Source organism: Chrysemys picta, chromosome 24 (assembly GCF_011386835.1).
Source record: "Chrysemys picta bellii isolate R12L10 chromosome 24, ASM1138683v2, whole genome shotgun sequence".
NCBI lineage: Eukaryota > Metazoa > Chordata > Testudines > Emydidae > Chrysemys > Chrysemys picta.
The window spans coordinates 17,258,883-17,286,845 of NC_088814.1; the positions used below are offsets into that span (position 1 = coordinate 17,258,883).

Below are 27,963 nucleotides of genomic sequence, written 5' to 3' on the forward strand. Positions count from 1 at the left end.
CCCCTGCACGGGGGGGGCAGGGAAGACTTGCTCTTGAGTCAGGCAGAAGACATGGCCCTTTCAGGCAGGCTGAGTGAAGCAGGCAATACCAAGCCCTCATTACTGGCAGCTGGAATTTCTTCCTCTCTCTCCAGCCACCAGCAGCGTCAGTGCCAAGCACAGAGTCCCAGAGCGCCTCAGGGAGGGGCTGAATGTGAAAGGCACCATGGCCTGACATCTAGCAGGCTGTACCCACCCCGCCCAACCTGCACCCGGGAGCAGCAAACAGCAAGCAAAGGGAAGGAGAGCCGCCCTGCGCTGACCGACTCACAGCAAACAGCTCCCTCCTCTGGGCCTCACGACCTTTCCAGCGCCGGAGTCCTTCACAGGGATCCCAGCAGGGTCCCTCAACTCAAACCCTCGTGGCTCCCAAATTCGGCCACTGAAACTGTCTCAGCGCCTGCAAAGTCCAGGTCTCCCAGCCAAGTGCCCAGCAGGCACCTAAGTGATATCGGTCAGAGCCCTGGCACCCCTGGGCCTGGCAGCTCAGAGCCCTGGCACCCCTGGGCCTGGCAGCTCAGAGCCCTGGCACCTCTGGGCCTGGCAGCTCAGAGCCCTGGCACCCCTGGGCCTGGCAGCTCAGAGCCCTGGCACCCCTGGGCCTGGCAGCTCAGAGCCCTGGCACCACTGGGCCTGGCAGCTCAGAGCCCTGGCACCCCTGGGCCTGGCAGCTCAGAGCCCTGGCACCCCTGGGCCTGGCAGCTCAGAGCCCTGGCACCCCTGGGCCTGGCAGCTCAGAGCCCTGGCACCCCTAGGCCTGGCAGCTCAGAGCCCTGGCACCTCTGGGCCTGGCAGCTCAGAGCCCTGGCACCACTGGGCCTGGCAGCTCAGAGCCCTGGCACCTCAGGGCCTGGCAGCTCAGAGCCCCGGCACCTCTGGGCCTGGCAGCTCAGAGCCCCGGCACCTCTGGGCCTGGCAGCTCAGAGCCCCGGCACCCCTGGGCCTGGCAGCTCAGAGCCCCGGCACCTCTGGGCCTGGCAGCTCAGAGCCCTGGCACCTCTGGGCCTGGCAGCTCAGAGCCCTGGCACCTCTGGGCCTGGCAGCTCAGAGCCCCGGCACCTCTGGGCCTGGCAGCTCAGAGCCCTGGCACCTCTGGGCCTGGCAGCTCAGAGCCCTGGCACCTCTGGGCCTGGCAGCTCAGAGCCCTGGCACCTCTGGGCCTGGCAGCTCAGAACCCTGGCACCCCTGGGCCTGGCAGTTCCAACAGGGCTGTCCTTACCCATATGCAAACCCCAAATTTCCTGGTGTCCTATGCAGATGCGTGCTGCTCCAGTAGCCAGCCCGATCCCCCGGCTGGCTGAGCTGTCTGCACCCCTGCTCCGCCCTACCCCACCCCTTCCTCTGAGCTACAACCTGGGGGACTGCAGCAGGGGTTGGGCACGCCCTGCACTCACTGGGCAGCAGAAAGTGGAGTGACCCAGCCCCAGCCCACTCCGCTCTGCCGGCTCGTGCTGGGGGGCGGTTTCCCTCCTGCTCCCCACAGATCTTGGATGTGCCCCCCGCAGAGGCTTGCCCCGGGGCACGCTGCATAGGGCAACACGATGTCTAGGGACGGCCCTGAGTTCAGAGCCCCAGCACCTCTGGGCCTGGCAGCTCAGAGCCCCGGCACCCCTAGGCCTGGCAGCTCAGAGCCCTGGCACCCCTAGGCCTGGCAGCTCAGAGCCCCGGCACCGCTGGAGTTTTAAAAATGATGGGGCCATGGCCTGCTGGCCCACCCCATTCCAGCGCCCCTGGTGCCAAGAGAAGGCACCAGGACGACTGGAGGGCGGGAGAAGACACAGAAGAGCCATAAGGAGCTCGGTCTGTTTAGCTCATTGCAAAGCAGATTGCGAGGTGCCATGTGTAAATGCCTCCACAGAGCGAAGAGGGCGGTAAAGGGCCCGTTAACCGAGCAGGGAAAGGCAGAACAAGATTCCGGGGGTGGAAGCTGAAGCCAGACAAAGTCACATTAAAAATACAGCATAAATGTGTACCAGGGAGGGGAATTAACCCTGGAACAAACTCCTGGGGGTGGATTCCTCATCTCTTGCTGTCTCCAAAGCCAGGCTAGAGGCCTTTCTGGAAGCCGCTTTAGCCAAATACAAGCACAGGAGTAAGGGGAGTGAAGGCCTGTGCTCTCCAGGAGGTCAGACGAGACGATCTAATGGTGCCTTCAAGCCTTAGGGCTTGTCTACACTGGCAGTTTACAGCGCTGCAACTTTCTCGCTTAGGGGTGTGACCCGCCCCAAGCGCTGCAAATTTCAGCGCTGTAACGTGCCAGCGCTGGGCACAGGCGCAGACTTCTAATGGCGCCAGTGGGTGCTCGACCCCCCTCTGCCCCCTCCTGCCCCCATTCCAACCCCTTCCCCAAAGTCCCTCCCCAACTCCGCCTCTCCCTGCCCCAAATCCCCATCCTGTCCCTGCCTCTTCGCTGCCTCCTCCCCTTAGCGCGCCACATTCCCACTCCTCCCTCCTCTCTCCTGGAGCTTGATACAGTTGTTTGGAGGCGGCAAGTGCTGGTAGCAGGGGTGAAAGTAACTCAAAGGACTTACTGGTACACCGGAGTCCGGGGGCGTGGCCTCAACCGGAAGAGGCAGGGCCTTTAAATACCCGGGCCCTTTAAATCAACCCCGGAGCTACCAGCTGCAGCCCAGACCCTCCACCCACAGGTGCCGACTTCCATTTTTCTGGGTGGGTGCTCCACACCCCCAGCCCCTTCTCTGCCCCTTCCCCCAAGGCCACACCATCACCCTGCCTCTTCCCACTCCACCCCCTCCCCGAGAGCGCTCTGCCCTGGCCCCACCTCTTCCCACCCCTGCTCCGCCCCCTCCCCCAGTGCCCCACCTGCGCTCCACCTCTTCCCCCTCCCACCCACCCCTGAACAGCTGATCAGTGGGGGCCGCTGAACAGATTATTGGTGGGTGGCTGGTGGGTGCTGAGCACCCACTATTTTTTTGGAGCACCCATGGAGTCAGTGTCTATGCCTCCAAGCGCCCTGGGTGGTGCGCCCTGGGGGACAGGGACACAGGCTGGGGCCTGCTTTCAGCCCTCTGCTCAGGGCAGGTGGAGTGTCTAGGGTTCCCCACAGCAGCCTGGGCTCCTTGGGCCAGGGAGTGGGGCCTCAGGGGGAAGAGGAGGAGCAGGGGGTGTGGCCACTGAGAGGGGTGGGCTCCTGCATGTGTTCCACTTTGCCTTTTGAAAAGGTGGTCACCCTAGTTCTCCAGTGTCCGCCAATTACTGGTGATTTTATCAGTCTTACAATATTTAGTATTTTTTACTAAATCACCAGCTCTTGGAGCCTGATGATTCTGCAGAATGTCAGCATTAGGCGGACAGGGAGCGCCTAGCTCTTGGCCTTGTCGGGAAAAGTGGGACACGTGAGCTGCTTGTGAGCTCAGAAACCAGGAGACAAAGGAACCGAACCCAATGTTCAGTCTTATTAAAAACCGGACAGCTGTCACGGCCCTCGCCCGCTGCTTGGGGCCTGGCTGTCGCTCTCTGGATGCTTCACATGGGAGATGCCGCAGGGGTGGTTTCTAAACCTGACCTGGGAGCTGCTACTAGCCACTTCCTCAAGAACTAAGAGGAGAGGAAGAGTCTGGAGAAGAAAATACGGCAGCTTCAAACTGCCCCGTAGCGGCAGCAGTTTCTGGAATTGAACATGTTTGCTGAATTGACGAGCCACAAGCTGCATCTGAAAAGGCAGCCAGGCTCCCGGGGCAGGAGCGGGGGAGCAGCAGCCCAAGGGACCCCACTGCAGAATGCTTGGAGTCACAGCGGCCTCTGCTGGCCCATTGACGCTACGTGAGCACAGAGAGAAGGAGAGAATTTGATAACTAAACAAGGCAGCATGAGGATTCTAGCTCGGATACGAGGCTTCCACCCAGAGATCACCAAGCACTTTGCAAAGGCGCCAGAAAGTATCATTAAGCTCCCTCTACAGATGGGGAAACTGAGCCACAGGGCAAGGAAGTGACATGTCCAAAGGTCACACCCGATCAGGGCTGTCTCAACCTCCCAAACAATCATTAAATGCAAAAGGCAGAGTATTCATGTCACACACAGCTGCGAATTCCAGCGCTGGAAAGGCAGGCAGGGCCTGAAATTCAGGTTTCCCCACAACGTTCACTCAGCGTTAGTGCATGTGAGGCGCTGGCAGTAGAAATGCTGCTGTGTAGGAAGACTCAGAACTCGTTATTTTCTATCCAACTTTGCTTGGTTTTGGGACTGTGAGATCGGAGCAACCTCTGGGAATGTCCCAGGCTGTGAAATGAGGACCATTCAGGGGGGCATGACTGGGGCCTGGGCCAGACCCCATCAGGGGCGGGGAGGGAGCGCCACCTAGCTCCGCTCCTGGACCCACACCTGGGGTCCCAGCTGCCAGTCCCACGCCCAGGGCTCTGTTGCTGGCTACACATCTGGGGCTCTGCTGCTGGCCCCACGCCCGGGGCTCTGCTGCCAGCCCCATGCCTAGGGCTCTGTTGCTGGCCACACGCTTGGGGCTTTGCTCCCAGCCCTGGCTGCTGTGGCACCAGCCTCAGACCCCTTACCCCGTCTGTGTCCCCTCCTCCTGGAGCCGCAGCCCTGTCTCTGGGGGGCGAGGAGGCGCAGACAGGAGTAAGGAGGTGTGTGATGGAGCTCTGCGCCCGCCCTTCAGAAAGCTATGCACCAGCAGCTCTACCTTGCCATTTCCTGAGCTGCCCCATGTGTCTGCCCAGCTCAGCCGGTGAAGCCCTTTGCCTGGGGGCACCAGGGCTAGGAACAGGGCGTCGGGGGAGAAGCTGAGCTAGCACAATCTGTCATTGCCCGTCCACGCGGAAGTCAGGGCCCACCCCAATTTCCACTCCTAGCTACGCCGCAATTGGAAGGCATCATTTGAAAACTAAGAACTCGCTGGTCAGTAGCACCACGGTGCAATGTGTGCAGCAACATTACATGCAAAGTTAGGAACATGCGATGAAATCAGGACTGAGGTGTGTTTACCAGACGAGTCCAGGGAGGGGTGAACCTGTTTCTCAAAGAAAGCACAAGCTGACGCCTCTAGCCAGGTGCCATCAGAGCTGATGGGCCATCACCTGCCCAGTGGCCGATCTTTGGCAAGGAAGGGGGGCAGGGACAACAGCTCTGCTTGCCTCCCAGCTCCATGCCTCCTTGTTCTCAGCTGGAAAGAACTTTATCCGGGGTCACTCTCGAGAAAAACCATATCCAAGGGAGACTGTAAAAGTGAGGGGCAGCTGCAGCCTGCCCCCCAGGCTCTCTCTCTCCCCATCTCTCTCTTTTCACCTCAGCCAACACATCAAGCAGCCGTGGCCTTTGGGAGCAGATCTCGGCCTGAGAGCTGGGTCAGCAGTGGTAAGAGACACATGCGGCAAGGGACTTCACCTCGAACCAGGCCGAGTTTGCTCAGTTTCAGAAGCAGTTTATCTTAGTTTTTCTTGTGACCATTTCTGACCTGCACTCAGTTCAAGTCTCTCTCTGTGTAAGACAAGCAACTTGTTTTAGTCTTTAATTAAAGCGAAGCCAGTGATGGGAATTGTGGGGGTAACGCCGCTGAAGGTGGCAGACCAGTACACTGATCTCCTTAGAGGCGCAACAGACCTAGCATATCTGGACTATCCAGGAGAGGGCTGGCCAGTGCAGAACACGCTTTTTGGGGGTAGGGGGGAATTCAGGACAGGGAGTCTTGGGGTCACGCTGTGAATAGTAACCAAGGCTGCTGGAAGCCAGACTGTGGCTGGTGTTTGCGGACAGGCTGCGAGACCGGAGCGGCTGACCCGGGCTGTGGCTACAGGCAGACACTCGGGGTGTGACCTGCGCACAGTTTGGCTGTTTGTGAGCAGCCCAGGTGGGAGCTACAGCAGCGAAGCTCTGTGAGGCGCCCCAGGTTGCAGGGCAGGGCTGACACAGCCCCTCGCTGGCCTGGGTCGCGCCCCGCAATGGCAGAGCACTCCTTGGAGATTTTGAAGGGAAATACTAGGATATTCTGCGCCCCCCCCCCCAGGTACAAGCTCTGCAGGCAGAACATGAGCTTGTGTCCTTCCACCTCAGCTATTCAGCCTCGCCAGCTGGGGCGCTGATTGCATAGGACAAGCTACAGGACTGGGCCTTAAACAGCCAGACCAGACAGACACAGGGCTGAAAAAAAAAATGAAGGCCAGAAAAGCCCCTTAAAGTCCCCAGACCAGCCCTTCCAAGGGTTTCCTCATGGCCCTGCAGGAGCACAAAACAGGTGAGATCACGGCAGCACTTTGTTCGTCAGCAGTGCCTTTTCTCTGAGACGCTCCAGGTGCTTAATAGTCATGAAATGAGCAGCACATTCCTCGCCCCACACGCCGCCTCCCCCCCTGATGTAGGGGACACTGGGGGGGCGGGGGGGGAGACTTGCCCAAGGTGGCTGAGTTAGCCTAGGAACCCACGAGTGCTGACTCCCAGTCTGCTCCGCTTAGGGTGTCCAGACAGCAAATGTGAAAAATTGGGACGGGGGTGAGGGGGTAATAGGAGCCTATATAAGAAAATCGGGACATCTGATCACCCTAGCTCCGCTAACTGCCCACCTGTGTTCCCTTTTGTGGCCCAGAAGGAAGCTGTGCTACTCACCTGAGCTGGCCGGCTGGACCCTGCCTTCTCCTGTCTCTCCAGATCCTTGATGGATTCATAAATGTTCTCAGATTGGCTCTTACTGAGAGGCTGCGGGGAAAGCAAAGAGCCCGCTGTGGTCCCCGCCCTGCGTGACCCCGTGTGACTGACTCTACATTGGGGGCTGGGGGTGGCCCTGGCCAGGTCATCCAGGGACTGCGTCGGGCGCATGTGCTCGCTGGGGGGGATGTGCAGCGCCGGAGAGTGGCTGCTCCTCTTTGCGCAGTGAGGGTTGTGAAATGAGCTCAGCACTGGAGGAGAGTCTTTCCCCTCTCCTACGGCTCGAGTCAGGGTCTCGCCTTCGAAGCTGGCGTCTTTGCAAGCGGGCCCCAGAGTTCCAGACCCTGACCGGATGGACCCAGCCCCCAAGTCAGTGTCGGGTTCATTGGTATCCATTTTGTGCTGCTCTTTCTGCTGAGCAGCGCTCAGGAATTTGTACTCGTATGCCAAAGGCTGGTCCTGGCCAGCCCTGGCTGGCTGTAGGACAATTGTCTCCAAGGCGTCCCTGGAGACCAGCTGTCCAGGGGTTTCTGGAGGAAGCTCAAACACACTGGTGGGCCGGGTGACTGGGGGCAGTTCCTTCACGTACTTTGCTGGGATGTAGAATGGACGGGCGTCTTTGCTTTTTTTAACATGCCACCAGTGATCGTTTGTTCTTCTCAACAGGACGTACCGCTCGTTGGGCTTTATGGAAATGAGCGTCCCGTCCTTAGCCACATACTCAAACTCGTACTCCACTAGGACGTACACATCCTCCAGAGCGCCGGCCGGCTCCATGTCTGGCTGAGAAATCCCTGCACCGTGGAGCCGCTTCCTGTGAATGGTTCCTGTTTCCTCCGCCTGAAAGACACAAAGCAGGGGAACAAGTTTACAGCCTCTAACCCTGCCAGAGCCTGCTGCCCCCTGCTCACTGATGCAGTCTCTTTCCAGTCACCCTCTTTACTCCAAAAGACCTGATTTCAGCTGAACCCAACCATCACCTTTAAACAGGGAGGGGAATTAACCAGCATAGGTGTAGTTTGACTTCTATATTTGGGGGGCTGGCTCCAGTCAGGCCAACGGGGCCGCACATAGGGAGGGCTCTGTAGTAACTCAGAGCCCTCCCCATCTAGTGTCCCATCTCCAGTCACTGGGGATTTTTGCTACTGGCAGTCACCGATGGGCCACATGCCATTGTAGGCAGTCCTGTCATACCATCTCCTCCATAAATGTATCAAGCTCAGTCTTGAAGCCAGTTAGGGTTTTTTGCCCCCATTGCTCTCCTTGGGAGGCTGCTCCAGAACTTCACTCCTCTGATGGTTAGAAACCTTTGCCTAGTTTCAAACCTAAACTTGTTGATGGCCAGTTTATAGCCATTTGTTCTTGTGTCCACATTGGCGCTTAATTTAAATAACTTCTCTCCTTCCCTGGTATTTATCCCTCTGATGTATTTATAGAGAGCGATCAGATCTCCCCTCAGCCTTCATTTGGTTAGGCTAACCAAGCCAAGCGCTTTGAGTCTCCTCTCATAAGGCAGATTTTCCATTCCTCAGATCATCCTAGTAGCTCTTCTCTGCACCTGTTCCAGTTTGAATTCATCCTTCTTAAACATGGGAGACCAGAACTGCACACAGTGTTCCAGATGAGGTCTCATCAGTGCCTTGTATAATGGTACTAACACTTCCCTGTCTCTACTAGAAATACCTCTACTGATGCATCCCAGGACTGCATTTGCCTTTTCACGGCCGCATCACATTGACGGCTCATAGTCATCCTGGGATCAACCAATACACCCAGGTCTTTCTCCTCCTCTGTCACTTCCAACTGATGAGTCCTCAGATTATAGCAAAAATTCTTATTGTTAGTCCCTAAATGCAGGACTTTGCACTGTTAAATATCATCCCATTTCTATTACTCCAGTTTACGAGGTCATCCAGATTTTCTTGTATGATATTCCGGTCCTCCTCCATATTGGCAATACCTCCCAACATCGTATCATCTGCAAATTTTATTAGAACACTCCCACTTTTTGTGCAAAGGTCAGTAATAAAAATGTTAAATAAGGTTGGTCCCAAGACTGACCCTGAGGAACTCCACTAGTAACTTCCCTCCAGCCTGACAGTTCACCTTTCAGTATGACCCGTTGTAGTCTCCCCTTCAACCACTTCCTTATCCACTTTTCAGTTCTCATATTAATCCACATCTTCTCCAATTTAACTAATAATTTCTCATGTAAAATTGTATCAGATGCCTTACTGACATCCAGGTAGATTAGATCTACTGCATTTCCTTTGTCTAAAAAATCAGTTCTCGTCTCAAAGAAAGATAGTAACTTAGGGTATGTCTTCATTAGCAACGTTAAAGCGCTGCCATATGGCTGTGTAGTCGCAGCACCAGTGCTGGGAGAGAGCTCTCCCCAAAACACCCCACCCTCCACCAGGGGCATAGCTACCGGCGGTGGGAGCCTGAGACTGAGACCCAGCCTGGAAGAGTTCAGCCTGAATGGTTGAACTTTGACAAAGTTATAAGCAACCCAAACCAGGGTCTTAGAATGAGAAGTAACAGGCAACCTTAACTAAAGGTGCTGTTACTAGCACCGCCCAGGAGTGGTGGACCAGGAAGAGAGGGGGCAGAGGGCTAGTGGAAATATTGTGGGGACTGATCTATATTTCTGCCCCTGCGTGTTGTTCCCTGTAAACTGTGTGTGTGGCTGCTGTGTCTCCCCCCAGCTCTGGGTGCTTGGAAAGCCACCCTGGCAGGTCCCTCCTTGTGATGTTCTGTATGTGCCAGATCGGGGCCCTCCCCTTGGCAACTGCCCCCCTCTGTACCCAGAGATGGTGTGAGACAGGGCAACCAATGTGGTGAGCAAGCCCCAGCACAGTATATTAGAAATGCTAGTTAATAAACACAACTGTGACTTAGTTGGCATCACAGACTTGATGGAATAATACGCATGACTGGAATATTAGTATAGAATGGTACAACTTGCTCAGGAAGGACATGCAGGGAAAAAGCGAGGAGGTGTTGCCTTATTTATCAAAGATGTATACACTTGGAAATAGGAGACACTTGTTGAAAGACTCTGGCTAAGGATAAAAGCGGATAAAAAACAAGGGTAATACCATGCTAGGGGGTCTACAACAGACCACCTAACCAGCGAGAAGAGGTGAATGAGGCTTTTTTAAAACAACTAACAAAATCATCTAAAGCACAGGACTTGGTGGTGATGAGGGATTTCGACTACCCAGACATCTGTTGGGAAAATAACACAGCAGGGCACAGATTATACAACAAGTTATTGGAATGTATTGGAGACAATTTTTTATTTCAGAAGGTGGAGACAGCTCCTAGGGGAGAGGCTGGTCTAGATTTGATTTTTGATAAACAGGGAGGAACTGGTTGAGAATTTGAAAGTGGAAGGCAGCTTGGGTGAAAGCTGTTTGGCGGCGACAAGCGCTGGGAGGGAGGAGCGGGGATGCGGCACGTTTAGGGAAGGAGGTGGAGGAGGAGGTGAAGCAGGGGGGTGGGGTGGGGAGCTTGGCTGCTGGTGGGTGCAGAGCACCCACTAATTTTTCCCCGTGGGTGCTCCAGCCCCAGAGCACCCACAGAATCGGCACCTATGACTCTACCCCTCACCAGTAACTACCGCCCCTCAAAATCCAGAGGTTGCCAGCTTGTGTGACTTTTATCTTGAGTATCATGGTGTTTGGTGTTAAAGCCCCACCTCCTGGGATTATGGGGGAAATCTCCACTTTTTAAAAAAAGGACTTTTTAGCCCTCATAATTGTGGAGAAAAGCTTGAAGACATGACCCATGTGCCCTGTAAAGACTCAGAGACTAGAAGAAATACAAAATTGACACAAAATGTATTATTTTTTAAACACTTATGATCTTCAAACCAGTCTCATGACGTTTGCAGGCCTGATTCATGACGGCTGAGTGTCTGAGGCTGGCATTGCTGATGATGTGTTTCAACTGTGCGTGTCTCTGATATTAAATGAGCTGCTTTGTCTCCACGTTCACCTTTCCTGTTTACATGCAAGGGCTCTATGCCGGTACCCACCCTGGACCAATGAAACCAAAGCGCACAGGACTGAGCCCTCGGTTACCTGGGCATATGAGCTTTGGCTATGAAGGCACCATGTTAGGCCGTGTCTATGCTACAAACTTTAGTCAACACAAGTTATGTCGGCATCCAGCTGCCAAAGTTTGTATACGGCTTGTGCACATGCCTAGCCTGGCTGCTTGCGTTGACACGGCATGGACTGACCAGAAGTGCTTGTGTCAATGCAAAGTGTGGTGCACCACAGGTAGGTATCCCAGTGTGCCATGCACCACTATTCAGTGTGATGTCTTTGGGGAATTTTTCTGCACTGTGGTGTAGGGTAGAAATGACTCGCCCAAGGATCTCTGGGAGCTCAGGGTCAAGTTCTCAGCATGTAACTTTCTTAGAAGCAAGCACCTTCTTTTGGAAACACCCTCTTTGCAGCATTGGGACAACACTCAAAAGAAAGCAGCACAAAGGATCAATGGACACAGACACAGAGTTTAAATCTGGTATAGATTTGCATAAGAGGAAAGCTGCTATAAAAGTGAGGTGTCTTGCAGAGGACCCCGGGTCTCGTCTTGTCAACATGGGAGCATCGATCCGGATTGGCAGAAGCCCGGTTCCACCCCCTCCCCCATCTAACTCACCTGGCCAGTGAAGTTAAGGGGAGCAACTAATTGGTAACAACAAGACGGAGTGTGTTTGTGTGTGTGTGTGAGTGTAATATATTATATGCATATGATACAGTGTTAGTGAATACATGTATTACTAATAAATGTGGTGTTTTGTCTTATTCCCCCTGAAAAGATCCTGTGCAGTACTTTAAGTACAACAAGTACCACCGTGCATTCTGGAGTGTATGCTGGGAAGTAATACAGAGCAGTTTATTCTCCACAATTATACATTTACTGAGTGGCAAACCCCAGGCAGAAGAGCAACAGGTGATGCAATACAAAGTTTTAACATAAATGAACAGAACGTGACTTTAAAATTGGAACGGCAACAAACAGTTCTGTGTGGTTCAGCACACGAATGTAGTCCACTGTGGCTCCACCCCCCCCCCCCCACACACACACGTGGTTCTCACAGGTCAGGTAGATGAGGCTGTGGTTTTCCTTGCTGTCCCTCAGCGGGGCGTGGTAGGGTGCTGCTGCAGCCTGTGACACCACATCATATGTTGGGGGATGTAGGGAGCTGATACCATGAAGTTCTTCAAGGACTGCAAGGACCTGTAGGTCAACCAGAGTCTGCAGCACTTGGTTTGCTCCCTGAGAAGCCCCATTGTGTCATAGAATCATAGAATATCAGGATTGGAAGAGATCTCAGGAGGTCACCTAGTCCAACCCCCTGCTCAAAGCAGGACCACCCCAACTAAATCATCCCAGCCAGGGCTTTGTCAAGACGGGCCTTAAAAACCTCTAAGGATGGAGATTCCACCACCTTCCTAGGTAACCCATTCCAGTGCTTCACCACCCTCCTAGTGAAATAGTGTTTCCTAATATCCAACCTAGACCTCCCCCACTGCAACTTGAGACCACTGCTTCTTGTTCTGTCATCTGCCACCACTGAGAACAGCCGAGCTCCATCCACTTTGGAAATCCCTTTCAGATAGTTGAAGGCAACTATCAAATCCCCCCTCACTCTTCTCTTCTGCAGACTAAATAACTCCAGTTCCCTCAGCCTCTCCTCATAAGTCATGTGCCCCAGCCCCCTAATAATTTTCGTTGCCCTCCGCTAGACTCTCTCCAATTTGTCCACATCCCTTCTGTAGTGGTGGGACCAGAACTGAACACAATACTCAAGGTGTGGCCTCACCAGTGCCAAAGAGAGGGGAATAATCACTTCCCTCGATCTGCTGGCAATGCTCCTACTAATGCAGCCCAATATGCTGTTGGCCTTCTTGGCAACAAGGGCACACTGCTGACTCATATCCAGCTTCTCATCCACTGTAATCTCCAGGTCCTTTTCTGCAGAACTGCTGCTTAGCCAGTCGGTCCCCAGCCTGTAGCCCGGTGCATGGGATTCTTCCTTCCTAAGTGCAGGACTCTGCACTTGTCCTTGTTGAACTTTATCAGATTTCTTTTGGCCCAATCCTCCAATTTGTTTAGACTCTGGACCCTATCCCTGCCCTCCAGCATATCTACCTCTCCCCCCAGCTTAGTGTCATCTATAAACTTTCACTCTATGCATCCGAAGAAGTGAGGTTTTTACTCACGAAAGCTTATGCCCAAATAAATCTGTTAGTCTTTAAGGTGCCACCAGACTCCTTGTTGTTTTTGTAGATACAGACTAACACGGCTACCCCCTGATACTTGCTGAGGGTGCAATTCATCCCATCATCCAGATCATTAATAAAGATGTTGAACAAAACCGGCCTAAGGATTGACCCCTGGTGCACTCCGCTTGATACCGGCTGCCAACTAGACATGGACAAAATTGATCACTACCCACTGAGCCCGAAAATCTAGCCAGCTTTCTATCCACCTTATAGTCCATTCATCCAATCCATACTTCTTTAACTTGCTTGCAAGAATACTGTGGGAGACCATATCAAAAGCTTTGCCAAAATCAAGATATATCACATCCACTGCTTTCCCCATATCCACAGAGCCAGTTATCTCATCACAGAAGGCAATCAGGGTTGGTCAGGCATGACTTGCCCTTGGTGAATCCATGTTGACTGTTCCTGATCACCTTCCTCTCCTCCAAGTGCTTCAAAATGGATTCCTTGAGGATCTGTGCCATGATTTTGTTGGGGACTTAAGTGAAGCTGTAGTTTCCTGGGTTCTCTTTCTTCCCTTTTTTAAAGATGGGCAGTATATTTGCCTTTTTCCAATCATCCGGGACCTCTCCCAATTGCCACGAATTTTCAAGGATAATGGCTCTGCAATCACATCATGTCCTGCTGCATCTCCCTCTCCTTGTCCTGCTGGGACTCCGGGGCCTTTCTCCTCTCTGCTCTTCCCTTCTCCAGGCTGATGGACATATGGCCCTCTAGGCCCTTTGTCCTCCCCAGTCTTCTTCCTCCTCCTCCTCAGGGTCAGGCATTCTGCAGGCCTGGAGGGGATCGCTCAAGCTACCACTGCAGCAGTCACAGAGAAACCACACACTGGATTTACAGGCACAACGGAAAGGGGCAGATTCATTTCAGAACTCCCTGCCTCTATTCCCTAATAAGACATGCTTATTGACACTGCCCAGAACTGCTCTCCAGCCCCAGCCATGGTGTGGGTGGCCCACTAAGAGAAAGGGCGGGAGGATTTTTGGTTGCATGAAACAATGAAGTGTCATTGGCTATAGCACGGGTACGAGTGCAGGGCAATGACACTGAAGGTTGACGCTATTTTCCACAGGCGCTGGTGGCTTTAGCTGATCTCACTCCTGAGGGGAACAAAGGCACAGAGCCCAAAGTGTCCCTGGCCCATGTGCCATTAGCCTGTGCACTGCAATGGTGCCAGCCGAACTTGCTGCAGAGTGGCATGGGAAAGTGTCCTACTGTGGAGGAAGAAATAAGGCTGCCATCCCTAGAATGGGTCCTGGGGCCGGTTTTGTTTAATATCTTTATTAATGATCTGGAGGATGGTGTGGACTGCACTCTCAGCAAGTTTGCAGATGACACTAAACTAGGAGGCGTGGTAGATACACTAGAGGGCAGGGATCGGATACAGAGGGACCTAGACAAATTAGAGGATTGGGCCGAAAAAAACCTGATGAGGTTCAACAAGGACAAGTGCAGAGTCCTGCACTTAGGACGGAAGAATCCCATGCACTGCTACAGACTAGGGACCGAATGGCTAGGTAGCAGTTCTGCTGAAAAGGACCTAGGGGTCACAGTGGACGAGAAGCTGGATATGAGTCAACAGTGTGCTCTTGTTGCCAAGAAGGCTAACGGCATTTTGGGCTGTATAAGTAGGGGCATTGCCAGCAGATCGAGGAACGTGATCGTTCCCCTTTATTCGACATTGGTGAGGCCTCATCTGGAATACTGTGTCCAGTTTTGGGCCCCACACTACAAGAAGGATGTGGAAAAATTGGAAAGAGTCCAGCGGAGGGCAACAAAAATGATTAGGGGTCTGGAGCAAATGACTTATGAGGAGAGGCTGAGGGAACTGGGATTGTTTAGTCTCCAGAAGAGAAGAATGAGGGGGGATTTGATAGCAGCCTTCAACTACCTGAAGGGGGGTTCCAAAGAGGATGGAGCTCGGCTGTTCTCAGTGGTGGCAGATGACAGAACAAGGAGCAATGGTCTCAAGTTGCGGTGGGGGAAGTCCAGGTTGGATATCAGGAAAAACTATTTCACTAGGAGGGTGGTGAAACACTGGAATGCGTTACCTAGGGAGGTGGTGGAGTCTCCTTCCTTGGAGGTTTTTAAGGCCCGGCTTGACAAAGCCCTGGCTGGGATGATTTAGCTGGGAATTGGTCCTGCTTTGAGCAGGGGGTTGGACTAGATGACCTCTTGAGGTCCCTTCCAACTCTGATATTCTATGATTCTATGATTCTAGAAACCTCCGTGGAAGCTTCATCGAGCTCTCTCAGGAGAACATAATGTAAGAGCGGCCACACTGGGTCAGACCAAAGGTCCATCTAGCCCAGTGTCCCGTCTTCCGACAGCGGCCAGTGCCAGGTGCCCCAGAGGGAATGAACAGAACAGGGCGATTATCAGGTGAGGATACAAGGGACACCCCCGTGTCCCTAACCCCCCTGCTCCGCATGCCCCCCACCACCTGGCTGTACAGGGGAAAAGCAGATGTCCCCGCTACCTCTGTTTGTTGTACCTCCAGCTCTTCTTGTCCAAGTGAACAAGGAAAAGTTGATACCGGTGTCTTGTTAGCGTGAGGATGGGCTAGGCACTATCTTTACATTTAATCATCATCAGGAGAAATGCACACACAATGTTCCTCGGCATCAGGCTCCTTCACACTCGCCTGGAGGCACTGGCAAGTCTGTGGCAGAGTCTCAGACGGGTTCCTGGCTTGCCGCATCTTCCCCCCTCCTCCTCACTGTTCATGGTGGGTCTCTGCCTGTATGGCATGGAGCTCGGTGTAAAAGCGGAACTGGGGGGCACCACCAGATCTATCACTGGTCTCCCTGGCGAAGTTCCTTTACGTCCACGTGGCACTGCTGTTGGTCCTGCCATACCCCTTCTTCTGCACCCCGCCAGGCAAGCTGTTTCCATGGCTGGTTCAGAGCTGGGCCTGCACAGCCTCTTCTCCCCACAGGCCCAGGAGATCCATTACCTCCTGCCTACTCCAGGCCAGAGCGCATCTTGTGCCTGGGGCCGGCACGGTCGGCTGGGCAGTTGCACACAACAAGGGGGAGCTGCTAGGTGTGCACGCCCCAGAGGCAGCAGGGGTTTAGAGCGGGGGAGGTGCTCTCCAGGCTCTGTAACCCTGGGCAGTGGAGTTTACAGCTGTGCCTGGTGTGCTCACCGTCACAGGGAAAGGGGCATTGTGGGAAGCAAATCACTGCAGCTCCCTGCCGCAAGATGAGGCTTGGTGCATCCCAGATGGCACAGAGCTGCCAGACCCAGCCTTGCACCAACCTTTCCTGCTCCCTCACGCCGGCAAAGGGATGGGTCTAGGGCATGCCTGGGGGGAGTGTTGTTGGAGACAGCCACAGTGGGGCAGTCCGTGACTGGTGGCCCCAGGAATCGGAGGAGCACAGAGATTGTGACCTTTTCCCCAGAGCCTGGGCCAGGCTTGGGGACTGGCCTCAACTGCTACAGTGACTCAGCTGGGCATGTGGGCCCAATCCTGACACAGGACCTGGGGGAGTGGCCAGAAGTTGCCTCAGTGCCTGGGAGACCAACTTGAGACTCCCTGGGTTGCTCTCAACACTGCCCGGCCTGGGGGTGCTCGGCCCACCCCCCCATCATCCTGGAAGTGTCTGATGCTGGGTCCCCCAAAACTGAGACATCTACAACTAGATGTCAGTGGTAAAAAGGTGGCATCCCTAAGTGCCTTCGCTTTAAGCCAGCGCTCCCCCTGCATCCCGGGGGCAGGGATAGCTAACCCAGGGTTGTGAGTTCAATCCTTGAGGGGGTGTCATAAACATACAGCTAAGGGTAGCATAAAATCCCTCTTTACCCTGTAAAGGGTTAATCCCTCCTTTACCTGTAAAGGGTTAAGAAGCTCAGATAACCTGGTTGGCACCTGACCAAAAGGACCAATAAGGGGAGAAGATACTTTCAAATCTGTGGGGGAAGGTTTTTGTTTTGGGTTCCTTTGTTCTCTCCGTGTCAGTGAGGAACCAGGGCAGGGAAAATACATCTCCCTAGGCCATATCTAAACTAAGCATCTAATATTACAAAAATAGTAAGTAATAGCAAGAAAATGCATTAGATTATCTTTTGTTGTAGCTTGTGAATTTTCCCTGTGCTAAGAGGGAGGTTTATCCCTGTTTTTGTAACTTTAAAGTTTTGCCTAGAGGGGAAATCCTCTGTGTTTTAAATCTTTTTGTTACCCTGTAAAGTTATCTTCCATCCTGATTGTACAAAGGTGATTCTTTTATCTTTTTTTAAAAATAAACTTATTTTAAGAACCTGATTGTTTTTCAGTGTCCTAAAGACCCAGGGGATTTAATCTGTGCACACTTTGTAACCAATTGGTGAGGATATTATTCTCAAGCCTCCCCAGGAAAGGGGGTGTAGAGGTTTGGGGGGATATTTTGGGGGCTCCAAGTGGCCCTCCCTGAATGTTTGTTTAAATCACTTGGTGGTGGCAGCAATACCAAGGGCATAGAAGGAATGTGTGCCTTGGGAACTTTTAAACCTAAACTGATAAAAATAAGCTTGGAGGTTTTTTCATGTGGGTCCTCACATCTGTACCCCAAAGTTCAGAGTGGGGAGGGAACCCTGACATGGTGGCAAAGGGGGATCATTTTGAACCAGAAACACAGACCTGAGGAGTTTAAAAACATTTTCTCTTTTGGCTGCTTAAAAGCCAGGGAGGTTTTTTCCTAAAAGGACTTTTTTTTTTTAAGCTGAAAGCACCTGAAGTTTTTTTCTCTGCCTCAGGGCAGAGTAGTTAAGTCCTGCAAGGGAATTCGCAAGCTGTTTTTTTGTTGTTGTTGTTTTTTTTTCTTTTTAGTTCTCGGGTTAAACTAGGCTAAGTGCAGAAAGGCTAGGATAACAGAAAGTGATGTCCAGAAAAAACTGGAATTAGCCAGATTTGAAGGTGAAGAAAAACAAAAAGAACATGAAAGACAGATGGCCTTAAAGCGTTTGGAGTTGGACGCAGAGGAGAGAAAACAAGCAAAATGCTTGGAGGCAGAGGCAAAGACGAAACGCTTGGATATGGAGTTAGAGCTGACGCGCTTAGATCTGGAAAGGGCTAAGCTGGGTCTACCAGATAACTCTAACAATCCTTCTCCCGGTGCCACTCCCCATTCCAAAAAATTCCCCACCTACAAGATAGGCGATGAAACAGAGGCCTTCTTAAAAATTTCAGAAAGAGCCTGCCTTGGGTACAGCACCTCTACAGACCAGTATATGGTGGAGCTGAGGCTGCAGCTCAGTGAACCCTTAGCAGAGGTGGCAGCTGCAATGCCTAAGGAACACATGAACAGCTACGAACTTTTTAAAGACAAGGCCAGAATCAGAATGGGGCTAACACCCGAGCATGCTTGTTGGCGGTTCAGAGCCCTGAAGTGGAAACCAGACATGGCATTTTCCCGACACGCATACCACATTGTAAAAAATTGTGATGCCTGAATATCAGGAGCAAGTGTTAAATCTCTGGAAAATCTGTCCTTCCTAATGCAAATGGAGCAGTTCTTAAAGGGTGTTCCTGAGGAAATAGAAAGGTATATTCTAGATGGGAAGCCCACAACTGTAATCAAGGAGAGGGAGATCGAAACCAAATGGGTGAAAGTGGCAGAAAAGAAAAAAACTAGTAGCAGTTGGAGGGAATATCAGAAGGGGCAATCCGAAACAAAACCCTACCACTGGGGTCAGCCCAAGGCCCCACCTACATCCCAAGGGAAACCCAAAACCCCTTATCGTCCCACCACACCAGTCTCCAGCAACCCATCTCGCCCCAGTGAGCTGGGTTATGTTTTAAATGTAATGAGCTGAGGCATGTAAAGGCCAACTGCCCCAAGAACCCCAACAGATTGCAGTTCATTACACTGGAATCACACCAAAGGTCCCCAGGCCCAGATGCCTCCCAGATACCCTCAGGGCAAAGAGAAACCGTAAGTGTGTGCGGGAAGAAGGTTATTGCGTGGAGAAACACTGGAGCACTGGTGTCAGCTATCCATCAATCCTTAGTGGACCCCAAATTCATCAACCCACCAGGTCACGAGTCAACCCTTCATGTCAAACTCTCTAAACTTGCCTACAGCCAAGTTGCCTGTCCAGTACAAGGGCTGGTCAGGAATGTGGACTTATGCAGTCTATGATGATTATCCCATTCCCATGCCGCTGGGGGAAGATTTGGCCAACCATGTGAAGCTAGCCAAGAGGGTGGGAATGGTCACCCGCAGCCAGGCTAAGCAAACCTTCACACCTAGCTCCATTCCTGCACCTTCTACAAGGGCCCAGTCTGTGTTACTAGAGACCCAGACTGAGGTGATGGAATCGGACCCCATGCCAATGTCTACGGCAGCAGTAGTGGATCCAGTTGCAGAGACCCAGACAGAGCCAGTCCCAAAACTGGAACTGGCGGAGCAACCAGCACCAGAACCTTTGCCAGCACTGAATCCTGCACTTGCAACCCCGTCTGCAAACCCAACGCCAGAGGGCACCAGCGAGGCTGAACTGGCAGAAGCAGATAAACCTACGCAAGAGGCTCAGCAGGAGCCTGAAATACAACCTAGTGCGCCAGCGGAGAGCGGTTCACAGTCAACGGAAACAGCCCCTTCATCTACATCACTTCCAGAGGGACCAAGCCCAAGTCCACTGTCCAAGGAGGAACTGATGTCTCCAGCATCAAGGGAACAGTTCCAGGCCGAGCAGGAAGCAGATGACAGCCTCCAGGGAGCGTGGACGGCAACACAGAGCAACCCACCGCCTCTCAGCTCTTCTAACCGATCCCAGTTTGTTGTAAAAAGAGAACTTTTATACAAGAAAACTTTCTGGTAAACACCAGGAAGACTGGCATCCTCAAAGACAGTTGGTAGTTCCAACTAAGTACCGGGTAAAGCTCTTAAGCTTAGTCCACGATCATTCTAGTGGCCATGCTAGGGTGAACAGGACCAAAAACCGTTTGGGGAAGTCATTCCACTGGGAGGGAATGGGCAAAGATGTTTCTACCTATGTCCAGTCTTGTGAGGTGTGCCAAAAATTGGGAAAACCCCAAGACTAGGTCAAAGTCCCTCTCCAGCCACTCCCCATAATTGAGGTTCCATTTCAGCGAGTAGCTGTGGATATTCTGGGTCCTTTTCCAAAACAGACACCCAGAGGAAAGCAGTACATACTGACTTTCATGGATTTTGCCACCCGATGGCCAGAAGCAGTAGCTCTAAGCAACACCAGGGCTCAAAGCGTGTGCCAGGCATTAACAGATATTTTTGCCAGGGTAGGTTGGCCCTCTGACATCCTTACAGATTCAGGAACTAATTTCCTGTCAGGGACCATGAAAAGCCTGTGGGAAGCTCATGGGGTGAACCACGTGGTTGCCACCCCTTACCACCATCAAACAAATGGCCTAGTGGAGAAGTTTAATGAGACTTTGGGGGCCATGATACGTAAATTGGTAAATGAGCACTCCAATGATTGGGACCTAGTGTTGCAGCAGTTGCTCTTTGCCTACAGAGCTGTACATCCCAGTTTAGGGTTTTCACCATTTAAACTTGTGTATGGCCACAAGGTTAAGGGGCCATTACAGTTGGAGAAGCAGCAATGGGAGGGGTTTACGCCTTCTCGAGGAACTAACATTGTAGACTTTGTAAGCAACCTACAAAACACCCTACAAAACTCTTTAGCCCTTGCTAGAAAAAAATTAAAAGATATTCAGGAAGAGCAAAAAGCCTGATATGAGAAACATGCCAGAGAGCATTCCTTCAGAGTAGGGGACCAAGTCATGATCTTGAAGGCGCTCCAGGCCCATAAGATGGAAGCGTCGAGAAAAGGGCCATTCACAGTCCAAGAGCACCTGGAAGCTGTTAACTATCTCATAGCATCCCCCACCTCAAACCTAAAGCCTAAGGTGTACCATGTTCATTCTCTAAAGCCCTTTTATTCCAGAGAATTCAAGGTTTGTCAGTTTACAGCCCAGGGAGGAGATGACGCTGAGTGGCCTGAAGGTGTCTACTATGAAGGGAAAAGTAACGGTGGTGTGGAAGAGGTGAACCTCTCCATGACCCTTGGACGTATGCAGCAACAGCAGATCAAAAAGCTGTGCACTAGCTTCGCGCCAATGTTCTCAGCCACCCCAGGATGAACCGAATGGGCATATCACTCCATTGACACAGGTAATGCTCGTCCAATTAGAGCCCAACCTTACCGGGTGTTTTCTCAAGCCAAAACTGCTATAAAATGGGAAATCCAGGACATGCTACAAATGGGTGTAATCCGCCCCTTTAACAGTGCATGGACATCTCCAGTGGTTTTAGTTCCCAATCCAGATGGGGAGATACGCTTTTGCGTGGACTACCATAAGCTACATGCTGTAACTCACCCAAAACAACTATCCAATACCATGCACAAATGAGCTATTGGAGAAACTGGGACGTGCCCAGTTCACCTCTACCTTAAACTTAATGAAGGGGTACTGGCAAGTACCAATGGATGAATCCGCCAAGGAAAGATCAGCCTTCATCACCCATGTAGGGCGGTATGAATTTAATGTACTCCCTTTCGGGCTGCAAAATGCACCCGCCACTTTCCAAAAACTTGTAGATAGTCTCCTAGTGGAATTGGGAAAATCTGCAGTGGCCTACCTTGATGATGTGGCCATCTTTTCTAATTCATGGGCAAAACATCTGAAGCATCTGCAAAAAGTCTTTGAGCGCATAAGAAAGGCAGAACTAACTGTTAAGGCTAAAAAGTGTCAAATAGGCCTAAACAGAGTGACTTACCTTGGACACCAGGTGGGTCAAGGAACTATCAACCCCCTACAGGCCAAAGTGGATGCAATCCAAAAGTGGCCTGTCCCAGTGTCAAAAAAAAAGGTCCAATCCTTCTTAGGCTTGGCCGGATATTACAGGCGATTTGTACCACACCACAGCCAAATCGCCGCCCCACTAACAGACCTAACCAAAAAGAAACAGCCAAATGCAGTTCAGTAAACTGAAGAGTGTGAAAAGGCCTTTAACCAGCTCAAAGCAACACTCATGTCTGACCCTGTGCTAAGGGCCCCAGACTTTGACAAACCGTTCCTAGTAACCACAAATGCGTCCAAGCGTGGTGTTGGAGCAGTTTTAATGCAGGAAGGACCGGATCAAAAATTCCATCTTGTCGTGTTTCTCAGCAAAAAACTGTCTGAGAGAAAATGCCACTGGTCAATCAGCGAAAAGGAATGTTATGCCATTGTGTACGCTTTGAAGAAGCTATGCCCATATGTTTGGGGACGGCGTTTCCACCTGCAAACCGACCATGCTGCGCTAAAGTGGCTTCATACCGTCAAAAACAATAACAAAAAACTTCTTCGGTGGAGTTTAGCTCTCCAAGATTTTCATTTTGAAATACAACACATTTCAGGAGCTTCTAATAAAGTGGCTGATGCACTCTCCCGTGAAAGTTTCCCAGAATCAACTGGTTAAAATCGTCCTTAAAATGTAAAAAATATTATTAGGTTTTATATAATCAGTAGTATATCTAGAGGTGCATGTGTCTTATTAATTCTGTTTTCTCCTAGAGCTCCAGGAAGAAATCACAGCCAGTGTGGAGCAGGCTGTCCAGCACCGTCTTTGATTTGGGGGGCGTGTCATAAACATACAGCTAAGGGTAGCATAAAATCCCTCTTTACCTTGTAAAGGGATAATCCCTCCTTACCCTGTAAAGAGTTAAGAAGCTCAGATAACCTGGTTGGCACCTGACCAAAAGGACCAATAAGGGGAGAAGATACTTTTAAATCTGTGGGGGAAGGTTTTTGTTTTGGGTTCCTTTGTTCTCTCCGGGTCAGCAGGGAACAAGGGCCGGGAAAATACATCTCCCTAAGCCATATCTGAACAAGCATCTAATATGACAAAAATAGTAAGTAATAGCAAAAAAATGCGTTAAATTATCTTTTGTTGTAGCTTGTAAATTTCCCTGTGCTAAGAGGGAGGTTTATCCCTGTTTTTGTAACTTTAAAGTTTTGCCTAGAGGGAAAATCCTCTGTGTTTTAAATCTTTTTGTTACCCTGTAAAGTTATCTTCCATCCTAATTTTACAAAGGTAATTGTTTTAATAAACTTCTTTTAAGAACCGAATTGTTTTTCAGTGTCCTAAAGATTCAGGGGGTTTAATCTGTGCTCATTTTGTAACCAATTGGTGAGGATATTATTCTCAAGCCTCCCCAGGAAAGGGGGTGTAGGGGTTTGGGGGGATATTTCGGGGGAGGTAGGGGCTCCAAGTGGCCCTCCCTAAATGTTTGTTTAAATCACTTGGTGGTGCAGAAATACCAAGGTCATGGAAGGAATGTGTGCCTTGGGGAAGTTTTAAACCTAAACTGGTAAAAATAAGCTTATGGGGCTTTTCATGCAGGTCCCCACATCTGTACCCCAAAGTTCAGAGTGGGGAGGAAACCCTGACAGGGGGCCATTTAAGGATCTGGGGCAAAAAATCTGTCTGGGGATTGGTCTTGCTTTGAGCAGGGGGTTGGACTAGATACCTCCTGAGGTCCCTTCCAACCCTGATATTCTATGATTCTAGAGCTATGTGTGGTGGGTACTCAGAACCTACAGGTTTGGTCCCTGCTGAGCCCAGCTGTTTGGTGCAGCTGGAGCTGGGCATGGGGAAATGTGCTCAGTGACCTTTTCCTGTCCCCCATCCTGGGCTGGGTTGGTGCCAGAAGGTCCCGGTATGCTGCAGAACTGTCAGCATGCGCCTCTGGCATCGCTAGGAGGAGAGGGAGAGGCGGCAGCAGTGTAAATCAGGCAATGAATCAAACTGGCGGCGAGAGCTGTGTTCTTTGAATTAGTGGGTCAGAAAAGAGCCCAGCCTTCTGCCACGTTCGGCCAGCACCTAGCACAGTGGGGCCCGGATCCTGACTGAGGCAATAATATAATGACAGGAAAACAGCATTTCATCCCCCTGCAGGAGCCAAGTCACAATAAAGCTACGTGTTCTTCTCGACTGCTGCCAGGAAACCCAGCCAGATGTACAGCCGAATCAGCCATGGGATGGAGAATAACACAAGGAATAGCCTAATGGCTTGATATGGCTCACTGGGGAGCCTGGACGCGGTGAGCTGTACAGGTCAGCCCATCTCACAAGGGGTATTGCAGACCTGGAGGGGCTCAGAGAATTATCAAGTACCTGGGAAAACTCCTGTGCAGAGAGACTGAAACAATTAGGGTTGTTAGAAAGGAGACAAATAAGAGGGGACATGATAAAAGTCTGTACATAATGACTGGTAGAGAAGGGAGATTGGAGCATCCCGTTCTCCCTGTCTCATAAAAACGAGAGCAAGAGGACAATAAATGCCATTAAAATTCAAACCCTATCAAAGGAAATATCTTTTATGCTCAACAGGTAATTAGACTGTGGAACTCACTGCCCACAGGAAGATGTTCAGGCCAAAGGCTTAACAAGATTAAAAGAGATTGCATACAAGAATATGCAGAGTTAGAATAGTTAATGCTATCTAACATTTGGGGAGGTGTATTAAATCTCCTGGTTTAAACTCAGATGCAATCTCTGACTATCAGAGCCCAGGAGAACTCATGGATGATTTAGTTGGGGATTGGTCCTGATTGGACTAGATACCGCCTGAGGTCCCTTCCAACTCTGATATTCGATGAGAGGGCAGATTATCCCCCCATCTGCTACTACAGGGTTCTTGCACCTTCCTCTGCAGTGTCTGGTGCTGGCCCCTGTCAGAGACAGGACACTGAGCAGGAGGCACCTCAGGTCTGACCCAGCCTGGCAGTGTTTGTGCTAGACACACAGTGTCTGTGAGACGGTTTTCCAAGGCAACCTAGTCTCTAGTTGTCTCTCTGCCTTGGGGAGCCCGGGAATGGCAGACAGGCAAGCAGGGCCCAGGCTAGCGTCTCCTTCCAACGCGGAGAACAATAAGACATGCACAAAAGACGCGACGTGACGCTTCAGGATGGGCTGCCTTTACTCCACTCCCCCCGCGTTCTCCCTTTTACCAGCTACCGCAGGAGATGGTGCCACGGCATGCTCCAGGCACGGGGCTGCTTGGACCAAACAGAGCCCCGCTGAATGTGGATCCAAGAAGTGGGACAGGAGGGACCATTAGATCATCTCGTTGGAGCTCCACCACAAGTTAGGCCGGAGAACATCCCCCTGCTCCCCTGGCAGCGAGCCTGTTTGTCCGTCCACAGAAGCTCAGCTCCAGCACACAATCCTGCACTGCTGCCATCACTGGGAGGGAGTGCTGTCTGGAGCTCAGCAGAAGCAGGGGCTGGCTCCAAATCCGCACCCCCTGTGCCTCCCCCCCCAGCCTGCTGGCTGCTCTGACACCACGCAGGACCCAGTGCAGTGAGCCCAGGGGACTGGGGAGAACATCCTTCAAAAAGCCCTTCCCCAAAGCAGGAAACGTCTCCTGATGGGTCTGGGATTTTCAGAAAGGCCTCAAGGAGGGGCCATGTCAGCCTCACACTTGGAGCCTTGGAAACCCTGCTCCTGGTGGCTGATGTGAAGCTCCCAGGCCAGCCCAACAGGGAGGCCTCTCATTAATTGCCCTGATGGTTGGGGAGCTGAGCACAAGCATCAACCCTTTAAAAATCCTAGGATCAAGTCAAGAGCCCCCAGCAGCACAGCCTCCAAACCAATTTGCTACAGCACCTGCCATTCACTCGCATGTCTCAGCTCCAGGTACAGCCCAACATTAAATACACCCAAACATGGTAACACTGAATAGACTCAAGCGCATGCCCCATTGTAAAGTCAGACTATTCTCCGTGAAGCCGTCTGGATTGCTAACCGGGGTGAAATGTTTAGCATTGGCCGCTCTGCAATTCTGTAATTATACAGTGGCTTATGACCACTGACCTGGAAAACCCTCAGATTTCATTTGGCTCCTGTGTGTCAAACTCTCTCATGGGAGCTGCAGGGTGAAAGAGAAACCAATCGCCAGGTCTCCAGCTGAGACAAGCACACCCCCCCCTATGGGCTCAATTCCACCAACAGCTATTGATCCCCGCCAGCTGCCCTGGAGATTACACTCCCTTGCTGACTTCGCAGTCTCTTTCAACAGCATGAGGGAAACTAAGGCTCTGGCAAAGAGCATCCCACCCCGACAACTTTCCGAGAGTCAGCCAGCGACCCGGCTGTTCATCACTCAGCCCCGCTCAGAAATGCCCGGTGCATTTACCTGCAGGCTCACATCTTGCTAGTGCCTCTCCAGCATGGTCACTACGGTGGTGTCGCACCAGTTTCCATTTGCTGTATTTCCGTGGCACTCTGGTGCCAGCTTTGCCGACTGCTGGAGAGCAGCTTGCCGCGGCCCCTATGCCTGCCGCGGCAGGAGCGGCCCAGGGAACCTGTTTCTGACTGCGCGTGTTGGTGACTAAAGCTGGTCTCAACTTGCCTTCTGCTCGCTCCCTCGTTTCCTGTTGAACAATACAGAGAGCGAATTCACAGAACCGAGATTCTCACCAACTTCCTCACATCAAGAGGATCTGTAGGTTAGAACGGGGAGATGACAGCAGTGAAGAAAATTCTTCCTGTAACCACACTGCGTGCCTGTCCCGTCTCAGCGCTGGATCTTCCTTAGGAGACTGAAAGTGGCCAGCCCCAAGAGAGCTGGTTTCCTTTGCATCCCATCAGACCCTTGTCTGCTAAGGAGCACAAGTTTTTCTCCAGCTTCCGACACAACTGGACGTGATTACGCCACATTAGAAATGAGGTCTGAGGACAGCACCAGACTACAGGGAAAATGGCTCTGATCCTCCTGCGTGCAATACATTTACCGCTGGTAACTCGGAGAAAACAAAAGCCCTTTGCAGCAATGGACAGCCACTCCCAGAATTTCCCTTCCTGCTTCCCCTCCTGGCATGTGGTGGGCATCTGGCAGCTTCTCCCTTCTCCTGGGGCAGGGGCTGGGGTGAGCAGGTCAGGAAGGGAAGGAGTTCGCCCGGGGAGCAAGTTGTGTCCCATATCTCCAGGATTTGTGCAGGGCTTAACTGGGAGGGGGGGAGTTGGTGCCATTTTCTCTCTTCCCACCTCCAGGATCAGGGGCTGTAATGTGCAGGAAGCCCCACCCCACGGGATGGGGGCAGGGCCAGGGAAGGACAGCAGAATGCCTCATTGGCTGGATTTGTCTCGTTTGATTTAGACAGCAAGGCTCAGCCCCCAACTTCCCAGTAAGGTGCTTGCCTGAATTCAGTCCAGCAGGCCCCTCGCTGTCTGCTCCAGCACCCCCTAGTTCCCACAGACACCAGCACTGGCTGACCTCAGATCCACCTGAAAGTCCAGTTCGCTCTGCACTGTTCATGCTGTTTTTCCGCCTTTGCCCTCCGCTCCATGTGAGCAACAAGGAACCGGGCCAGCTCTCACACCAGGCAGGATGGATGCTGCAGGGACTGGGCTGCAAACGCTGCACGGGGAGGCTGGGCTGCTTCCAGTGGTGTTTGAAAACAAGGGTTTAAGTTTGCTTTGCCCGAGCTGAGCCCCTTTACGGGCCAGTAGAGGAACCAAGAAACAGCCGTGGGGAGGAGCAGAGGAAGCACCTTCATTCCAGTGGGAAGAGAGGTTCCGGCTGCAGGAAGCCTGTAGCAGGGAGGTGGGAGTTCGCTCCGGAGCAGCAGGCTCCAAGCAGGCCTATCCCTCCAGCCTCAGCATTCCCTTCCATTGCTCCGTCCCAGTCTTGGTGCCCAGCACTTAACCCGAGACCCAGGGGCAGCGTCCCCAGAGCCACGTGCAGGTAGAGAGGAGCCAGGAACCATCCCTTCCCTGTTCCACGAGGCCTCTACGGCCACCCCCCAACCCACGGCTGCTGCCCTGGTGCACTGAGGACCCAACCCCTGGGCGAGGAGGAACACGAAGCCATTTGAACAAGGGGGTCCTGAGCCAGCAGGGACCTAGGGTGACCAGACAGCAAATGTGAAAAATCAGGACGGGAGTGGGGGGTAATAGGAGCCTATATAAGAAAAAGACCCAAAAATCGGGACTGTCCCTATAAAATCGGGACATCTGGTCACCCTTCAGGGACGAGGGTGCACGCGCAGGAA

The 27,963-nt window shown here is 52.2% G+C and overlaps 1 protein-coding gene across 1 annotated transcript in view; it reads right to left on the bottom strand.

The window, feature by feature from the left end:
* ARHGAP27 (Rho GTPase activating protein 27) overlaps positions 1 to 27,927 on the bottom strand; it is an 84,537-nt gene extending 56,610 nt beyond the window's left edge. Inside the window, exons 1-2 of the mRNA XM_008167589.4 lie at positions 26,106 to 27,927; positions 6,616 to 7,494 (exon numbers count right to left, since the gene is read on the bottom strand). Coding sequence (XP_008165811.2) covers positions 6,616 to 7,431 — 816 coding nt within the window. The 5' untranslated portion in view covers positions 7,432 to 7,494; positions 26,106 to 27,927. The remainder of the gene's footprint in view (positions 1 to 6,615; positions 7,495 to 26,105) is intronic.
* Positions 27,928 to 27,963: the final 36 nt, after the last annotated feature.